The sequence below is a fragment of the Aquarana catesbeiana genome, linkage group LG04 (genome assembly GCF_042186555.1).
Source record: "Aquarana catesbeiana isolate 2022-GZ linkage group LG04, ASM4218655v1, whole genome shotgun sequence".
Taxonomy (NCBI): domain Eukaryota; kingdom Metazoa; phylum Chordata; class Amphibia; order Anura; family Ranidae; genus Aquarana; species Aquarana catesbeiana.
Genome location: NC_133327.1, coordinates 548,008,757 through 548,023,326, shown reverse-complemented (window position 1 = coordinate 548,023,326; position 14,570 = coordinate 548,008,757). Strand labels below are relative to the sequence as shown.

General features: G+C 41.5%; 1 protein-coding gene across 2 annotated transcripts in view; it reads left to right on the top strand.

The window, feature by feature from the left end:
• Positions 1-14,570, top strand: part of SCAF8 (SR-related CTD associated factor 8) — a 115,368-nt gene that overhangs the window by 83,338 nt on the left and 17,460 nt on the right. For both annotated transcript variants that reach the window (XM_073627933.1, XM_073627934.1), the window contains 4 exons: positions 5,662-5,855; positions 5,967-6,067; positions 8,398-8,511; positions 13,238-13,394. In XM_073627933.1, coding sequence (XP_073484034.1) covers positions 5,662-5,855; positions 5,967-6,067; positions 8,398-8,511; positions 13,238-13,394 — 566 coding nt within the window. The remainder of the gene's footprint in view (positions 1-5,661; positions 5,856-5,966; positions 6,068-8,397; positions 8,512-13,237; positions 13,395-14,570) is intronic.

Sequence of the window (14,570 nt, the reverse complement as noted above, 5' to 3'; positions counted from 1 at the left end):
CCACAATGCCGTGATTTAAAGGGGACGTACTTGTACACCCATCTGCCCAGCCGTGCCATTCTGCCGAGGTATATCGTCGGCATGTGGTTAATATAGCAATCTTCGTCCACGGCTCAAAAATGCCACTCCTAGTCCCATTTCTCAACGAGAGTCTGCTCTTGATATGCCAAAAAATTTATATAAAAACACATTTTTTTCTCAGTTTGGCCGATATGTATTCTTCTACATATTTTTGGTAAATAAGAGAAAATAAAGAAGATATTGAGGAAATCTTAGAGGAGGCTGCAAAAAAAAAAAAAAAAATTCTGCCCCAGATTGTCTATGTATTGAAAAGGGAGTTTCACGTGACAGGATGCAAACTATTATTATACAGGATTTATATAGCGCCAACAGTTTACACAGCGAAGCTTGTTTCTTATGTCCATAAAAGCCTTGGCGTTGTGCAAGCTGACTCGTTTCCATCTTCCCATGCCTCTTTGGGTACCCAGAGACCTACAAAACCTTGCAAAACGTTACCGGTCCATGAATAGATAGAGTGTGTAGGCCATGACAGCTGGATCACTCCTGAAAGATTTTTCACTCCTCACAAATTTTTACCGAACTTTATTCAGTGGATAAAGTATTCACAAAGCAGTAGGGCCATTCCTGTAGTTGATCCCGCTGTCTCTATTCAAACATCTCACTGTACCTAATGAAGATTTTCCATCTTTCAAAGATTCTGAAGATGAAAACTATAAGATGCTTCTAAAAGCATTCTTTAACCACTTGCCGACCTGCTCATGCAGATATACTGCGCCAAGTCGGCTCTCCTGCGTGAACTGACGTACCTGTATGTCAGTCCGTAAAAGCAGAATAGCGGGTCCCGTGGACTCGATGTCTGCCGGCGGCCTGCGATCGCAGCGAGGAGAGGCAGAACGGGGAACTGCCTATGTAAACAAGGTATTTCCCGGTTCTGCCTAGTGACATGACCGAGATCTACTGTCCCCAGTGATCTCTGTCATGTTTCAGTAAACCCATCCCCCCTACAGTTAGAACACGCTGAGGGAACACAGTTAACATTTAGTTAGCATTTTTATAGCACTGATCAATGTAATAATGTCACTGGTCCCCAAAAAGTGGGGTCAGATTTTTCCGCCGCAATGTCGCAGTCGCACTAAAAATCGCAGATCGCCTCCATTACCAGTAAAAATAATAATAAATAAAAGTCCCTAATCTTTCCCATAGTTTGTAGATAAATAAATTTTGCGCAAACCAATCAATATACGGCTATTGCGATTTTTTTTTTTTTTTTTTTACCAAAAATATGTAAAACAATATATATCAGCCTAAACTGATGAATAAATTAATTTTTTTATATATATTTTTTTCTTGGGTATGTATTATAGCAAAAAGTAAAAAAAAAAAAAATTTTTTTTTTTTTTTTTCAAAAATGTCGGTCTTTTTTGGTTTATAGTGCAAAAAATAAAACCCGCAGAGGTGATCAAATACCACCAAAATAAAGTTATATTTGTGGGAAGAAATAGGACGTCAATTTTGTCTGGGTACAACGTTGCACGACTGGGCAATTGTCAGTTAATGCGACACAGTGCCGTATCGCAAAAAATGCTCTGGTCATTAAGGGGCCAAATCCTTCCGGGGCTGAATTGGTTAATCTTGCAGGCCCATGCCTGCAACCTGCTCTTGCAGCAGTTTCAGTATGCCAAAATCAAGCTAATTGGACTTGAGCAATGAACAACCAACATGACCCTGTATTTCAGGATGTGCTGTTAGCCAGCAATTGCCTTCTGTGCTAACATTCTTCATAGATGCCCCTAAAACACTTCATGAGACACAATTCCAGTATCTTCATTCAGGTGTTTAGAATCTTATGGCTAAAACTTGGACAGCTTAAAGAGGAATTAAAGTCTTATTTTTTAATTGTACAGACAGGTAAACCTATAATAAGGCTTACCTGTAGGTACTGTGAATATCTCCTAAACTTGCACAATTTCGAAGATATTCAGAGTGCATTCAGCCAAAGCAATTGCCGGGCCTTCAGAGGCCTTGCCATAATCGGCAGCTCCCGTGCGAATGCGACGTCATCACGGCTCCGGCCACTCACAGCACCAGAGCCCACGAACCCGGAAGAAACACCGGGGAAGATGTCAGCTGTCTTAGCGGTGTGCAGGTGCCACTGGAGGGCTTCATTCTAAGGTAAGTATTTTATAATGAGCTAGTATGCGATGCATACTAGCTCATTGTGTCTTTTGTCTTACAGGTTTTTATTTTTTGGTTTTATTTTTTCTCGGGGTTTACAACCTCTTAAAGTTGACTGCACAAGGCACCCCACACGTATGCCTTTCCAAAGCACCCAATTAGGATTCAGAAAGACAGTGCCATTGTGGTTGCCTGTATCAGCCATCAAGGAGGCACCAGGAGTCTGGGTGCCTTGAAGGAAGAGAACCTGATCATATTTTGGACAGACATTCCGGGGTGATTTACTAAAACTGAACAGTGCAAAATCTTATGCAACTGTGGATGGTAGCCAATCAGCTTCTAACTTCAAATTGTTCAATTAAGCTTTGGCAAAAAAAACCTGAAAGCTGATTGGTTTCTATGCAGAGGTGCATCAGATTTTGCACTCTTCAGTTTTAGTAAATCAGCACATCACATTCCAAGAGTGGACAACTGGAAAGCAGATTATCTCAGCTTCCATCACGTGAATCAAGGAGAATGGGCCCTTCCTACAGATGTCTTCAATCTGATATGCCTTAAAGGAGAAGTATAGCCAGAGCTCATTTGGATCACCGGAGTGCAGTTCGTTTTTCTCCCCTGTGACCCGCTCTCTTCTGACGTCAGCAATGTCAATCCAGGCGCTGCGTCATCCCAACCACGGTGTCTGGATCTGCCAGGTGCCTGGACTGACACATGGCTTAGCCTCTCAGCGAGCTGCTGAGAGCCTGAGATGCCTGCTCTGCCCCCTCCACAGCTCAGTGCTCCAGTGAGCTCTCTCTGCTCACAGAGCTCTGAAACGATCGGCGGTGTTCGATTGCTCGGTTCTCAGTGCAGAGGCATTGGGGGACAGCTAAGTATGAAAGTGCCAAAAAAAATGCCCTTCTCTTTTAAATGGGCGATTGTGGATGTGGACATCCTAGTCTCCAGATTCTGCAACAAACTGCCTCTGTTTGTTGCCAGATCCAGGGATCCTCTGCCTCTAGCCTCAGATGCCTTGATAATACCCTTGTCTCAGTTCAGGCTAATTTACACCTCCCCTCCAGTGCAAATCTTATGTTGTTTGCTCAAGAAAATAGAGCAAGAGAAGAGACCAGGGATTCTAATTGCACCTGACAATCTTTTTTTTTTTTTTTTTGATGTGAACACAGACACTTTAGTCCCAGAGATTACTTTGTACATTACACTCTGGCCTTCGCACAATCAGGTCTTGACCAGAAAATCAAATACAACAGAGTAACCCTTTGTGCTGCAAATCCCAAATACTGATATTACTTGTGCAAACCCCCCCCCCCCCATTTCCCAGTTCTTACAGCTGCTGTACACTTCTATGTTATTCTCTCTACATATAACCAAATGTGATTTAAAAAAATAAGCCAGTGAAGTGCTAACAAATAATAATTATTATTATTTTATACAGGATTATTATTATTATTATACCGGATTTATATAGAGACAACAGTTTGCGCAGCGCTTTACAATATAAGGGGGAACAGTATAGTTACAATACAGTTCGATACAGAAGAAATATGAGGGCCCATGGTCATGAAGCTTACATTCTAAATACATATAAATCACAAAATACATCAAACATTAAATCGATGCCATCTGACGTACTGAATTTTCTCATAACTGCTAAAAGTCTTCTTATAATAATTACATTTGTGATGTGAGCTTCAACCAATAGTTGGCGTCCCCTACTAATCCACTTTCAGACTCGCCATAGCAGAAGCTTTGCTTCCCAATGATGGAGAGCAAGGGGAACTGGAATCATCAGGGTTGGAGGTCTGCCCCCTGGAGGAGGGCCATTCAATTTTGATCTCTCCTAGACTTAAACCATTGCAGTTTAGATGGACGTAGTGCGCATATGTTTTATGTTGGAACTGCTTTCCGGTCATGAGGTAACCAGTATGAAAGATCTCAAAATCCAAGACGCCCACTAAGGCATTTCCAATTCAACCGCTAGTACAGAATATTCTGTACAGGGACTGGCTGTGGGCAGACAAAGTGTGTGTCACTCGTAAGCCGTTTGCTCAGCTTTACCCTGTTAAAGAGGCTTACTACAAAAAGTGAATGGTTTCAGTGATGGATCCAGCTATTTTTACAAATACCTGATGGTTCCAGTTGAGGGCGTCCTGGTCTTTAAGGACCATGTGGACCAGAGGTTGGAGGTTGAAAACGCCTGCTCTGCTCTATCTAGCTTGTCTATGCAACTGACAGTGGTTCCCATGACCAGTTGTCAGATCCTTGCCCATTCTCCACCCTATTTGACCTGTCCACAGCCCCCTGGGTTTTCATCAATATTCCGCCCCCTGCACCTGCACTGCTACGTTCTGAGGGGATCCTATTTTGTGGGTTATCTATATCTAGACAATGTCCACCCAGGCCCTTTCATCCAACATCCTGCAGACAAAACAGACACTTCAGAACTTTGAGCAGATCCTCAAGATTAAGAAATCTGCAATGGAACTGACCCATCTCTTGGGGTACCTGGACCTAGTTTTGGACCAGGATTGGGTATCTCACGTTATAACTCTCCTCTCCTAAAGGCTCCCATCAGTCTGCTTTGTGTAATGCCGCGTACACGCGGTCGGACTTTTCATCTACAAAAGTCCGACGGACTAAAGCTGGCTGACAATCCGATCTTGTGTGGGCTTCCCCGGACTTTCAGCAGACTTTTCCAGCCGCAAATCTGACGGACTTTAGATTTGAAACATGCTTCAAATCATTACATCGTAACTACACCGGACCCAGAAATTCGCTCGTCTGCATGCTAGTCCGACGGACAAAAACCCACGCTAGGGCAGCTATTGGCTACTGGCTATCAACTTCCTTATTTTAGTCCGGTGTACGTCATCACATCCGAATCCGTCTGACTTTTGTGTGATCGTATGTAGGCAAGTCCGTTCATTAGAAAGTCTGCCGCAAGTCCGCCAAAAGTCCGGAAAAGTCCGACCGTGTGTACGCAGCATAAGAGTTCTGGCCTTTGATGATAGGTTCCTTTGAGTCAATGAAGTTTACCCAGTTTCATTCCAGGCCCTGCAGCTCTGTATTTTAAATGCATTGGACAAACTGCCCCATCCTTGGATCACCCCATTTGCCTGTTCTGTGAGGCAGGGATCTTTCTGACCTGGTGGCTGACCAGTGCTTGAATCAGGGAAGTCATTTCTGTCATTAACCTGGACAGTTGTTACTGACTGTTAGGCTGGGGAGTAGTCCTTGGCCTGGCATTTTTCTTGTATTACTTGCAACAAAACTGGGAATAACTGGAAGAAGGAGAGATTATATGGGCTGTCCAAAGTTCTGTTTGCCAGTGTCCAGTCACATGAAGGTGGCTGCATTCATCCCAGTGTTTGTGACTAATGGAGCGGTATCCTGTACTGTACTTTCAAGAAAATAATTTTACAGGTAAGCAATAAATCCCTTTGTTTCTATTTTTACTCCAAAAAGATCACCTAGAAAAAGACGTTCAAGATCTCGATCTGGATCAAGGAAGCGCAAGCACAGAAAACGTTCTCGGTCAAAGTCAAGAGAGAGAAAACGAAAGACCTCACGCTCATATTCGAGTGAGAGGAGGGCTCGAGAACGAGAAAAAGAGCGACAGAAAAAGGGTCTGCCTCCTATTCGGTCCAAAACTCTAAGTGGTATGCATACAATTGTTGTATTTACTCTGTACAGTATTTTGGGATGTAGTTGCGTGCAGTTTTAAATTGTAAAAAAAAAAAAATTTAACACGTGTTTTCAACCATTCTCAGTGTGCAGTACTACACTCTGGGTTGGACAGGTTGACAAAAAGGCAACCCAACAAGATTTGACTAATGTGTTTGAAGAGTTTGGACAGATTGAATCTATTAATGTAAGTAAACCCTTTCCAGTTTAGAACTATTGTTTTGTCAATATCTTGATTTTTACTGTAGATGGTTGTATGTTTGACCAAGAATGAAGTGCATTGAGATGTTTGCCTATCCTTGATCCTGTTGCTAGGCTACAGTGATCTGCCACAATCGCCTTTCCAAATAAGCTGATATGTTTGTTACCATCACACCCCAAAGTGATATTGGCGCTCTAAAATTTTCAAAGAAAAGGGAATGATCAACTTCTGCTAGCACAGTGGTTTTCCTATAGAGACAATCAGCGGAGCTCATTAAGCACCTGATTGCTGCAAATAGTGCTTAAATTGACAACATCACTGGCATGGTTTGCCCAACACATTTCTTCTGTTAGCCTTTCTAAACCATGTCATATTGCATTCATGGCAACTTGTGTGTCTGCCTATGGAATCTATTGATTGCAAAATTTTATGTTAAAATGGGGGGTTTCCTTAATCACCATGCAGGAAGATGCACTATATATTACCAAAAGTATTGGGACATCTTTACATGCACAAGAACTTTAATGGCATCCCAGTCTTAGTCCATAGGGTTCAGTATTGAGTTGGCCCACTATTGCAGCTATAAAACAGCTTCAACTCTTCTGGGAAGGCTGTCCACAAGGTTTAGGAGTGTGTCTATGGGAATGTTTGACCATTCTTCCAGAAGCACATTTGTGAGGTCAGGCACTGATGTTGAACGAGAAGGCCTGGCTCGCAGTCTCCCCTTTAATTCATTCCAAAGGTGTTCTATTGGATTGAGGTCAGGACTCTGTGCAGGCCAGTCATGTTCCTCCACCCCAAATTTGCTCATCCATATAATTATGGACCTTGCCTTGTGCACTGGACCATCCTCAAGGGGGGCATTAAATTGTCTAAAATGTCTTGGTATGCTGACGCCTTAATGCCCCGTACACACGGTCGGATTTTCCGATGGAAAATGTCCGATCGGAGCGTGTTGTCGGAAATTCCGACCGTGTGTGGGCTCCATCGGACATTTTCCATCGGATTTTCCGACACACAAAGTTGGAGAGCAGGAGATAAAATTTTCCGACAACAAAATCCGTTGTCGGAAATTCCGATCGTGTGTACACAAATCCGACGGACAAAGTGCCACGCATGCTCAGAATAAATAAAGAGATGAAAGCTATTGGCCACTGCCCTGTTTATAGTCCCGACGTATGTGTTTTACATCACCGCGTTTAGAACAATCGGATTTTCCGACAACTTTGTGTGACCGTGTGTAGACAAGTTTGAGCCAACATCCGTCTGAAAAAATCCTAGGATTTTGTTGTCGGAATGTCCGAACAAAGTCCGACCGTGTGTACGGGGCATAAGAGTTCCCTTCACTGAAACTAAGGAGCCAAGCCCAAACCCTGAAACACAACCCCACATCATAATCCCTCCTCCACCAAATGATTTGGACCAGTGCACAAAGCAAGGTCCATGAAGACATGGATGAGCAATTTTAATTGCCCAGGTTTGTGACAGATTAACTTTAAGCACCATGAACAAAATTGTTTGTAGGTACGCCACTGAAAAACAAGGATTTTCTACATAGGAAGTCATTGAACACATAACAGTGAATAAAAACAGTCTTATTTAATAAGCAAAACATACATTTACATTGAAAAAAAAAATGCTTCATCCAATGAGAGTCGTCTTTTTGTTACATGTGCAACCTCTGGGACATTTTGAAGTACCCACATTGTTAGAAATTGAATTTATTCTATTCTATTAAAGAGGCAGCAATAATTATCTCTGCTCCAAAGGTCCAATGCCGTCGAGGTCCCTCGGTGGCATGGGCATCATCTACCAAGCTTTTTCCAGGCGACAGTCTTTGGCTGTCTTGATTTGTCACTCCCACACACACACACACATGGGAGTCATTTATCCTGGCACATTGGCACTGTGCTGCCAAATGTACACGTTTACATTCTGCAGATGGTTGTGAACAGGCAGGAAAGTTTGTTTTTTTGCAAAAGAGACACTGCATGTCTCATCTGCAATAAAGAGTCTGCCTGTTTGCAAAAAATAAAAAATTGCCTTTAGTTAGGCTTTAAGAAACATGTTTTAGAGGTAATTGACAATCTGGCAGGTATTGTGTGCAGAAAAGGGTACTTTAATTAATGTGTGCTCAATACAAAAAAGATGTCTACATTGTGGTATATCAAGCTAACTTGAAATGGATTCAGCCAATGTTCGTCTCTGCAAATATATGCAATAATTTTTTTTTTATTAAATATATGCAATATATGTAATTTTTTTTATATTTTTATTTATATTTTATTTTTTGTACTTCTTTGAACTATTCACAGATGATTCCACCTCGAGGCTGTGCCTACGTTTGCATGGTTCACAGACAAGATGCATTCAGAGCTCTTCAGAAGCTTAGTTCTGGCTCCTGTAAGATTGGATCGAAAATCATCAAGGTATGCTTTTGCTCAAAGTCAATAGAACAGAATAGAAGGCCTTTTATGTCATTGCAAAAAATGCAACAAAAGTTTCATGCCACACTTATATAGAGAACAATGCCTTACACACATGTAAACAATAGAACAACACACAATGAAATAAATAATCATCCTAAAACAAAAAAAAAAAAAAAAAAGCATTAAAATGTAATGCACTTTCACCTTTCCCTATTTTTCAAAACCCGTGTAAACAGCAATTACAAACTATATTTAATATTCACACTAACTGCATTTATAGTCCTTGGGGCAAGAAAACAAAATCTCTAAATCTAGTCGTTCGCACCTTATTATTTCTAAAACTCCTTCCCGACGGCATCAGTTCATCATCAGCGGCATCAAAGACAGACGATTCCTGGTTTACCTACTCCCCCCCCCCCCAGTCGCCCAAATAACAGCTAGTGGCAGCTGTTAAAATTCAGGGGCCACTGCAAATTTAACTAAACATGCAGAGTTAACAGGCCACACTGCCTGTCAAACTCCGTCATTAAGTCTATGGGGCCATGCTGCAACCGTGAGCCAAACGCTTGCAGTTGCAGTGTGTTAGCCCCATTATAAACTTCCATTCAGCAGAAAAATTCAGGAGCAGAAGAATTGCCTACTGAACACCTGACAGTAGCTGCTTAATGGCACTCTGAAAAGCGATCCACCATGGACCATTTTTTAGAGCTTCAGCTAGTGTGATTGTAGCCTAAATATGTTATCAGTGACTCATCACTGATTTCCCTGGTAAGACCTGCTGTGTCCAATCCTTCTTCTGCTTAACCTGAAATCCCTTTTCCATTACCATGCACTGATATGCTATACTAATTATGATTTTTCAGAACAAGCATTACCACCAATGAGCGAAGGGTTGTCACTTTACTTGACTTGGCTGTGAATATAGGCTGGTATCCTTATGGCCAGAAGCAAGCAAGATTGCTTCTAGCAGCCTTTATAGCTCAGGAGTGGATGGGTTTCATTTTTACTTTTGGGTAAAGGGCCAATAAATATACAAAAGACAATTGCTCTTCATCAATACAACCTACGATCTACTGCCTTTGCAACAAGTCACCCAGTAAATCTTCCAGGTTACACAACGCTGCAATCCACTTTGTTTCTTGCAGCTTTTTAAAATTGTTGCAAAGTGGCAAATAAATGGAAGCTGCGGGATAGTAAAAAAGGTGAAGTAGTTGCGTGCTGCCACCTCGTGATAATGCAAAAAAAATGTAAGGCTGCTGCTACCACCAAATGTGTTTCCACATCCGCAGGAAAATAAATGATAAATATGTGGTAGTGCTGCCCAAATTAATTCAGTAATGTAATTAATATATATATATATATATATATATACACACACACACATATCAATAAATAACTAAAATAAAACCACATATCATATCATAATAAATAAAGTACTAGTATAAACTATTAACCAGTGACAATTTTGAAAGATGGTTGTGCAAAAATACAAAAAGTACACTGAAAATTGTGATAAGATAGTGATTCTTCTTAGAATTTGTGCAGAAAACGAAAAGTCCCTATTCATTAAGGTGCTTCATGGATAAAACACGGACAGTGTTCCGCCACTTCACAGCCTGATTTTGTCCATTGGAATACGTGAGATTTACGTTAGATTTTAATACAAGCCTATCTTTTATTTAATAAATTTGAGTGCACCTTATGAAGCTGGGTTCTGTACGGTTTGTTAATTTGATTAACTCAGGTACTGTGCTATTGGAGGCTGTTTTTCTCTTTATATGTTACCTGTGAGCTGCTTGTGAACTGTGGATCCACTCTAGAAGGACAACCAGATCACTCTTAAAGGAACCTGAGCATCATTATCTGATCCATGAGATTGATCTCCTTATATGCATTATTGACCCTTTGTGGGTCTGATATGAAGGTGAGCATGCACTTCACCTGGTGAATTAAAGCACAGGCTGTAAAGTGGGGGAAGACTGTGTTTTATCTATGAAGCACTTTATTGAATAGAGACTTTTGTTTTCTGCACAAGTTCTAAAAATAATCACTATCTGAACACAATTTTCAGTGGACTTTCTTTTGTATTTTTGCACAATTCAATCATCACTCAACATTTTCACTGGTTTATTGTTTGCACTAGCACTTTAATTATTATGATATGAAAAGTGGTTTTATTTTAGTTATTTATTGATATGCGTATATATCGTACATTATTGAATTAATTTGGGCAACACTACTACATATTTATCATTTATGAAGCTGCGGGATGTTTCCATTGCTTTAGGAATCTGGTCCCTGGGCACATAACTGCAGCTTTTGCTCTACTCCCAACAGTTAAAAGGCCATTCGATAAGGGCTCGTTCATACCATCTATTTGCAGTAAAGAACATTAAATGCGTTGGTGCAATGTGGTGCCATTCATTCTAAATGGCACCTCACAATGGCCGTGCATTGCATGCACTATTTTTTGACAGGGAACGGCATTTATTGTCCCAACACAATTAATGCACATTGCAGTAACATGCATTTTACTTCAAATAGATGCTGTGAAGAGGCAAAAGTTACAAGTTGATTGATAGAAGTTTAGTTTGGACAGCATTTTTGATGGACATGTGAATGCTTCTGAAAATTATTAGCAGATATTTTAACTCGGTGTTAAAAAGATCAGTGTTTCTTAGCCTATGGCTTCTTCAATAATTTCAAAGAAGGAAACTGCGGATGGCCCCAACACATCGGCTACTATGCAGAATTACATAAAATTTAAATATATCACTTTATGTACAAGTTTGAGGATGTTATGATACATGGGGTAGTTAGGATCTTTATCCACTTGCCGACCTGCCTCAGTACATATACTGCGACAGGGCGGCTCCTACTGGCACCACAACGTACCCGCTCATCTCTGCCTGTTTCTGGATTTTGGGCATACATCTTCTGTTGATTGGACATTGGGAAGCTTTTGAGGACATGTCCACTTGGTTCCATCGCTAAATAACCCTACCCCAATGCTGAGTCCTCAGTTTTGTTTTTTGCATCCCAAGCTGGTGGACCTCTTCTCCTTCATGGAGAAATGGCTCTTCGTTTAACTTGTTTTTTATAGCCAGGACAAAGGATCTTCTAGTGCTGGCCATAGATGCCTTGACAATTCCCTGGTCTCAGTTCAGGCTAATCTATGCCCTCCCTCCAGTGTGAATTCTGCATCATCTTCTCAAAAAGATCGAGCAAGAGAGGAAAAGAGTGCTTCTCATTGCACTGAAATGGCCCAGAAGAACCTGGTACACAGACATACTCAGACCTCTAGCAGACAATTTCTGGCCCGTTCCCAACAGACAAGATCTGTGATCTCAGTGGCCCTCTGTTCCATCCTTCTTATCAGTCTCTGGATTTAAAGCGAAGCTCCAATTATCTGCTTTCTCCCTCCCATCTGGTGCCACATTTGGCACCTTTCGGGGGGAGGGGAGAATGGGTACCTGTTTTTGACAGGTACTGTCCTTACTCCTGGGAGAACTGGCTGCTCTGAGATGTAGCGAGGTCCCCTGGAAGTTTGGCCCCCCTCCTTCCTCCGCCGCTGGGCCATTCAGAAAGCGCAGCACACTTCGCACATGCGCAGTAGGGAACTAGGGAATTGGCTGTGAAGCTGCAAGGCTTCACTGCTGGTTTCCCTTACAGGTAATTGGTGGTAGCAACACCCGAAAGCCGATGGAAACATTGGCTGGGGTGCCAACATCGCTGGATTCCAGGACAGGTTATTGTCCTAATAAAAAAAGTCAGCAGCTACAGTATTTGTAGCTGCTGACTTTTCATTTTTTCATGGGGGGCTGGACCTCCTCTTATATGACAAGGCTGCTGAAGCACAGGTCTTAAAAGATAGGTAGGCCTCTGAGTATACTATTCGTACATTTCTGAAAGAAGAAAAGACACTTTCGGGAAGCTCTACTATTATATTTGGAGATGCTTATTTGCCTGGTGTGAACATAGACACTTCGTTTACAGAGATTACTCTGTGCCTTGCATTCTGGCCTTCCTACGATCAGGTTTTGACTTTAAGTACTCTGAAAGGACAGGTCGCAGCCTTGTTCTTTCTCTTTCAAAGACCTCTGACTTTGCTCTCCCTTGTAAAAGGTTAGCTTGCATTGAGCCCCCATTGCAGCACCCTCGCTTCTTTGGTAACTCAACCTTCTCTCTGCAGTGCAGAAACTGCCCTTTGAGCCCATCATAGATATGCTCCTAGATGACCTCTCCTAGATAAGTAGCCCTTTTGGTTGGTATCACGTGTCAGACATGTCTTTGAGTGGATGGCTCTCTCCTGTAAGGAGCCATTCCTCATACTTCACAATGTGTTACGTCCAAGACCATTCTTTCCTCCTAAAATGGCATCAGCCTTTCACCTCAATGAGGATATAGTCCTACCATCCTGTTGCCTGGCTCCAAAGCATCCAAAGGAAATTTCTATGCATTGCCTGGACACAAAGCAATTGGAATCCACCTCAAAGCCACAGCTTCAGACAGATGGATTCCTTGTTTGTCCTGTCCTCAGGGCAGTTTAGCGGTGGTTACGTTTATAAAGTTATAGTTTATTAAGTTATTATAACCCATGAGGTAACAAAAGATGACTCTTTAGAACAAGAATCAGTAGTATGTTCTGTTGTCGGTACTGTTGCAAACCTTTGGGGTTTTCTTTTTCTATGAATTATTTTATTTGTCTAATTTCTAATTCCTTTAGATCGCTTGGGCATTAAATAAAGGTGTGAAAACAGAGTACAAGCAGTTCTGGGATGTTGATCTTGGAGTCACATATATTTCTTGGGAAAAAGTGAAACTGGATGATCTAGAAGGTTTTTCAGAAGGTGGAATGATTGATCAAGAAACTGTTAATAATGGTAACAATTTAACTTTAAATCTCTAGCGAGTGGGAGATTTGATTGCAATATAGTAAAAATTTATTTTAAATATAATTATGTAGCTGAACTGTAGGCAACATACCAGTGAATGCAGTTATGTATATTTAAAACAATATATTTAAATGCTACTAGTGTAAGTAATAGGGAAATAGTATACTTAGCCTCTTGTACAGGAGCACCCAGATCAGTAGTGGGAGGGGAGTTCTAGGAGCTACTCGGACATCCTACATGTGCAGCTATCCTGACAAAATACGCAACTTGGCAGAATATCGAACCACGTCGCCTCCGGTTTCTTAAAACCCACAGTAATTGCAGATTTTGACGAATTTGTGTTTGGAAACAACAGCGGCAACTGAATGCAGTCAGGTAAAGGAACATTTGGGTGTTTTCACAGCACAGCAGCTAACAGGGATGAAGTTGTGGCTGCCTAGGAGGCGGACATTTTGTTGGTTAGTGTTGGAGCGGAGCAACAATCTCCGCTCATAATACTGTGCACTCACTGCATTCGGTTGCCACTCTTGTGTCAAAACACTTATTCCTCATCATGTGAAATTACTTGATAGAAATCTGCAATTAATCACGTTTTTAATAAACCGGAAGTGAAATGGTTTGATATTCTGCAGAGTTGCCTATTTTGTCAGAACACCGGCAAAGAATATGGTGACAGAAGGAGAGAACAGAATGATGACTTCATTAGTCTGTTTGCTGTTCAGTCACTGGCCGGAGACAGGAAATTGACCTATCTGGCTTAACTGAATTAGGAAAAAAGTTAGGTTATTGGGCTTCCTGCAAATCTCAAGACTGGGAGAAGGACAAATCTACTACCAGGTAACACAGATGCAACATATTTATACTAATGGTGTATTTAGCCGTTTACCTATTGTTCCACTTTAATAATATCTAAAGCATACTGTATATGCAGCATGGACAGTGATTGAGTTTGCTTAACGTGGTTGTAAAGGCGAAAGTTTTTTTTATCTTAATGCATTCTCTGCATTAAGGTAAAAAATCTTATATACAGCTCTTCCCCACCAAATACCTACTTGAGTCCTGTCTCAATCTACCTCCAATTGCAGTGATGAGGGAGAGGGGCAGTGCCGTGCTATGTGTGACAAAAGACACACAGCCAGACTTGGAATTGAGCCTGCACATGTG